Source organism: Diaphorina citri, unplaced genomic scaffold (assembly GCF_000475195.1).
Source record: "Diaphorina citri unplaced genomic scaffold, Diaci psyllid genome assembly version 1.1 scaffold278, whole genome shotgun sequence".
NCBI lineage: Eukaryota > Metazoa > Arthropoda > Insecta > Hemiptera > Psyllidae > Diaphorina > Diaphorina citri.
This window is the reverse complement of record NW_007377714.1, coordinates 5611-10122: the sequence shown is the minus strand read 5'-3', so window position 1 is coordinate 10122 and position 4512 is coordinate 5611. Positions and strand designations below refer to the sequence as shown.

At 36.2% G+C, this 4512-nt stretch overlaps 1 protein-coding gene across 3 annotated transcripts; it reads right to left on the bottom strand.

Annotated features, from left to right (window-relative positions):
* Positions 1-433: 433 nt before the first annotated feature.
* Positions 434-4211, bottom strand: LOC103506977. 3 transcript variants are annotated; one of them, XM_017443120.2, is made up of 4 exons: positions 4148-4211; positions 1885-2178; positions 1518-1677; positions 434-1352 (listed from the first exon to the last, which is right to left on the bottom strand). In XM_017443120.2, exons 2-4 carry the CDS (start codon positions 2117-2119, stop codon positions 605-607), a joined length of 1143 nt encoding a protein of 380 aa, XP_017298609.2. In that variant the 5' UTR covers positions 2120-2178; positions 4148-4211; the 3' UTR covers positions 434-604. The 3 variants fall into 3 exon arrangements, with proteins under 3 accessions (XP_017298609.2, XP_026677740.1, XP_026677741.1); XM_026821939.1 differs by lacking the exons at positions 1885-2178; positions 4148-4211 and having other exon boundaries at positions 434-1494; positions 1660-1790; XM_026821940.1 differs by lacking the exons at positions 1885-2178; positions 4148-4211 and having other exon boundaries at positions 434-1507; positions 1673-1790.
* Positions 4212-4512: the final 301 nt, after the last annotated feature.

Sequence of the window (4512 nt, the reverse complement as noted above, 5' to 3'; positions counted from 1 at the left end):
AAGGGGGGGGGGTTCTAATCAATCTGACCTAGATGATAAAAGGGAAAATACATTTTTGTGAGATCTTTGCTGCTAGAGCACAATTTATTTATTAATTTTCATCACAGACTTTTCGGAGTATACATACATAATTATTGGTTAAGTAATTAGAACTAATAGGAATAGATTGTTCAGTCTAAAAACTTTATCCTGAAATATGTAGGTTATGAAAAAATGAGAGACTACATTGGATAAACTTTCTTTACCGTATATTTTCTTAAAACTCGGAGCTTATTAAATTTCTTAACGAAATTGAACGAGATTCATTTTTCATACTCCAACACCTACGCTTCTAGAGTTTTAAAAATTTATTTTTTTAATTTCACAAATTCCACCGTTCCTGTAGAAAGCTGGAGCGCAAGATATTTCCCCCGAGTTAATTAAACTTTCTTTACCGTATATTTTCTTAAAACTCGGAGCTTATTAAATTTCTTAACGAAATTGAACGAGATTCATTTTTCATACTCCAACACCTACGCTTCTAGAGTTTTAAAAATTTATTTTTTTAATTTCACAAATTCCACCGTTCCTGTAGAAAGCTGGAGCGCAAGATATTTCCCCCGAGTTAATTAATATCCCTGCTGTATTTCAGATAGTAAGCGTGAGGAGATATGTCTACATTAGGGTGAGAGCTCAGGTACGGCTTGTAAAAGTTCAACACCACACATTGAACTTTAAATCCGAACTTAAAGTACAAGTTCAGGGCTTCGAACCTGGACACCGAGCAATGCAGCGTAATGTGAGTACTCTGACATGATTCTATCAGATGATATAACATGAAGCTTCCTATGCCTGCATTCTGCCAATACCGTCTGGTCACTAGGAATGTAATGTAAGTTTCATTGTACTTGTTTGGATTTGGTATCATGGCACCCAGTCCTACAACCAACTTCTTGTACAAGGCAACCACCGTGAATTCAGGGTATAGCGTGCATTCCTTCATGTTGATATTGGGCCAGAAATGTTCTTCGACTAGTGTATTAATGGCTCGAATATGCTCTTCCCGTACGTAGCAGAAGTCTATTGTTCTCTGTGTTGACAATTTGTGCTTTGTTGGAAAAATTTTCCTTATCTTTGTTCGTTCGCGTATATCTTCTGTATTCTTGAAAACATTTCTTTCTTTATCTTCTGTACAATGTGTTTCGTCCTCGCTTCCTCTTTCCCCTTTTGCATGTGTCTTATCCCTGATTTCTTCGTGTATTATTAAGCCTTTGTCATCACATGGATATTTATGTTCTAATTCTTCTTTTTCAACATTTATGCTTTCTCTTACTACTTCCCTTCCAGGAGATCCAATATCACGTGGGCCAAATGTTTCTTCAGCGCCTTTGTCTAGTTCATCAGCACTCTCCGTTCTATCAGAATCTTCTCTATTATCTTCATACATACTTGTATCTATGTCAGTACTAAAACTATCTCTTGGATCTCTCTCCGAGTTTTCAACAATTTCATCATCTGTGATCACTAGGGCGGGAAATGTTTCTTCAGCGCCTTTGTCTAGTTCATCAGCACTCTCCGTTCTATCAGAATCTTCTCTATTATCTTCATACATACTTGTATCTGTGTCAGTACTAAAACTATCTCTTGGATCTCTCTCCGAGTTTTCAACAGTTTCATCATCTGTGATCACTAGGGCGGGTATTCCTGTGTTGTAATAGTTATGATCGTGTAAAAAATTCATCCTTAACTGAAAAGAGGGTTTATTCAGTCTCTTTTTATCGAAATGTTCGATCTCTTCCATCAACTGCAACCAAGGTATACTTGTATCTGTGTCAGTACTAAAACTATCTCTTGGATCTCTCTCCGAGTTTTCAACAGTTTCATCATCTGTGATCACTAGGGCGGTTATTCCCGTGTTGTAATAGTTATGATCGTGTAAAAAATTCATCCTTAACTGAAATGAGGGTTTATTCAGTCTCTTTTTATCGAAATGTTCGATGTCTTCCATCAACTGCAACCAAGGCGGGTGCATGACATTATCTCGGTAGATAAACGGCTTCAGTGTTCTGACTGTATACGGACTTACGAAAAAATCGAAAAATCTAGATCCATTGAGTTTTTCTCTTAGCGTTAAGGACATACTTGAATTTCTTCTTGGATTTTTCGGTCGTGTCCTATTTCTTCGTTGCCAGTTTTCACCTAAAACATACGAATGAAAAACAGAGCAAATGGTATTACAAAACGTCAAGTATTTAGTCCTGGTAAACAAACGGCAAATGTCAGTGGATGCAAACATTAGAAACCATCTTTTAACTTTCAAATTCACCACAATTCGCAAAATATTTCTATGAAGGATTTGATAGTTACGAAAACAATTCATCATTATCAATAAGCAATATGAAATATTATTTCAAAATGCATGTGGAGATTGTGGTCAGAATATCAGAATGCATCAGCAGTAACATTCCAACATTTCAAACCACAAGCGTTGAACAGCAATCAGTTCTGTTTTGACGAATGGAATATGGATAAACAATGTATCGCCACTAGCGTACAGGACAGGCAATGTTTTAACCTACTAATTAAACTGAGAATTGGAATGTTCTGCATTCAATAAGAGCCATAACTTATATTGGGAACAGTTCCATGAAAGGAACTGAACGGTTGGAACTTATTCCCTAAAGTGAACCGATCTTTGCCACCTCTAATAAACAATAAACAATGTATCGCCACTAGCGTACAGGCAATGTATTATCCCACTAATTAAACTGAGAATTGGAATGTTCTGCATTCAATAGGAGCCATACATGTTGAACATTCAAACATTTCAAACCACAAGCGTTGAACAGCAATCAGTTCTGTTTTGACGAATGGAATATGGATAAACAATGTATCGCCACTGGCGTACAGGATTGATTGCTTTGTTTAGTACAAGTTATAAAATCATGTTTAGTACATTTAATCGTGGTCTCATTACATAACCAAAATCCAAATAGGATAAGATTGAAGATACCTACTTCCGGTAGTTCCGGTGACTAAAGACAAGTTTAGGTTGCTGCGGGCGAAACGGACTTTACTACATGGTTAACATAGTCCTTATTCTGGTAGTATTCACATAATATTGTGAGCATAAAACAAGGAGCAAACCATTCTGACTATCTAAACCAGCTCATGAACATACCAGTATTTTTACAAATTTATTTACTTGATTACTTGTTTATAAAATTCCATACCTCGGCTGGGATCGAACCCACGCCCTCCTGATTACCAGGCGAGCGTCTTGACCACTACGCCACCGAGGCATGTATGTAGTTATAGGAATGATTGTTGCTCTTTCTTTAGCTTGAGTTGTGATAAAAGTCTTGGCAAAGTACGACTACAGCAGAATAGTAACAGGTAGTAAAACGATTGTAACTCCCATCAGTGATTATCACAACATCCACGATTTTGAAGAAGCTCTCCGTCATAATCATAATCCTTGAGGAATTTATGTGAGTTTCTAGAAAAATTATGGAACATGAACATGTTAAATCTTATATCTACCTATAATATGTTCACTGCACGATATGTCCGTAATTGGAGAATACAACTCCTCTTGAATTTCAAAGATTTAATCAACTACCCAAAAATAAAATCCTCCCATCCCCGTAATTTACTATGAAAAAGAGGGTTCTTCACAGAACCTTTATGAATCCTTCGATGGAAATTAAAAATCATAGGTACAAGAACAAAATCTATGTGAATCAAAAACTGACCAGAAACCACATTAATAGCATACATTCCGTTCAAGAATCTAGGGCTAGGGTAAATTATACAGCAACCTTAAACATCAACATAACCTCAGCCCAAGTCACAAGTACACTTGCACTACTTACAAGTTGTGTAAAGTGTAAATCATAGTGACCTTCAAATGAAATGTAAATTGTAAATCATGATTCATGACTAGTGAATTCTGTTATCTAGGTCATGTAAATTGAAAATCATGATTCATGACTAGTGAATTCTGTTATCTAGGTGGTATGACTACGGATGCGTTTTAATGAATCATAATTTTTCCATTTTCTTCTTCTGCTTTTTTTTACAATTATAATCTTTATAATAATAAATAATTATGTTCAAATGTCTACTTATCTACAGTTAGAAATTCGGACTCACGCAGCTAAATTACCTTGGAACGATGATCAGCGAGGTATTTGCTTGGGCTTGTGTGATTTAACCAGCCAAACTCTGAAACCTCACGCAGCTAAATTACCTTGGAACGATGATCAGCGAGGTATTTGCTTGGGCTTGTGTGATTTAACCAGCCAAACTCTGAAACAAAAAAATGAGACAAAATCAAGATCAGCATTTATTTGAAGGAGATCGTGGACTTGACTTGAAATGCATTAAAAAATATGAAAATAAACTAAACTGGCAATGTTGTCCCCCCTCCTAATCATATTTTTTCAACAACTGCTTTAATTTTTTTTCTTCCTCCCTCCCCCTAAAGTTGTTTTGTGTTGAGTCAAGTTAGATGGACATGGGCCCAGGTGG

Bases quoted from the DNA above. Each gene is read 5' to 3' on its own strand.
- LOC103506977 (XM_017443120.2), bottom strand. From the start codon at position 2,119: ATGTCCTTAACGCTAAGAGAAAAACTCAATGGATCTAGATTTTTCGAT. The intron at 1,678-1,884 runs CCGCCCTAGTGA...ACACAGGAATAC, and splicing joins CTATTACAACACGGGAATAA to CCGCCCTAGTGATCACAGAT. The intron at 1,353-1,517 runs ATTTCCCGCCCT...CGCTGAAGAAAC, and splicing joins GACAAAGGCGCTGAAGAAAC to ATTTGGCCCACGTGATATTG.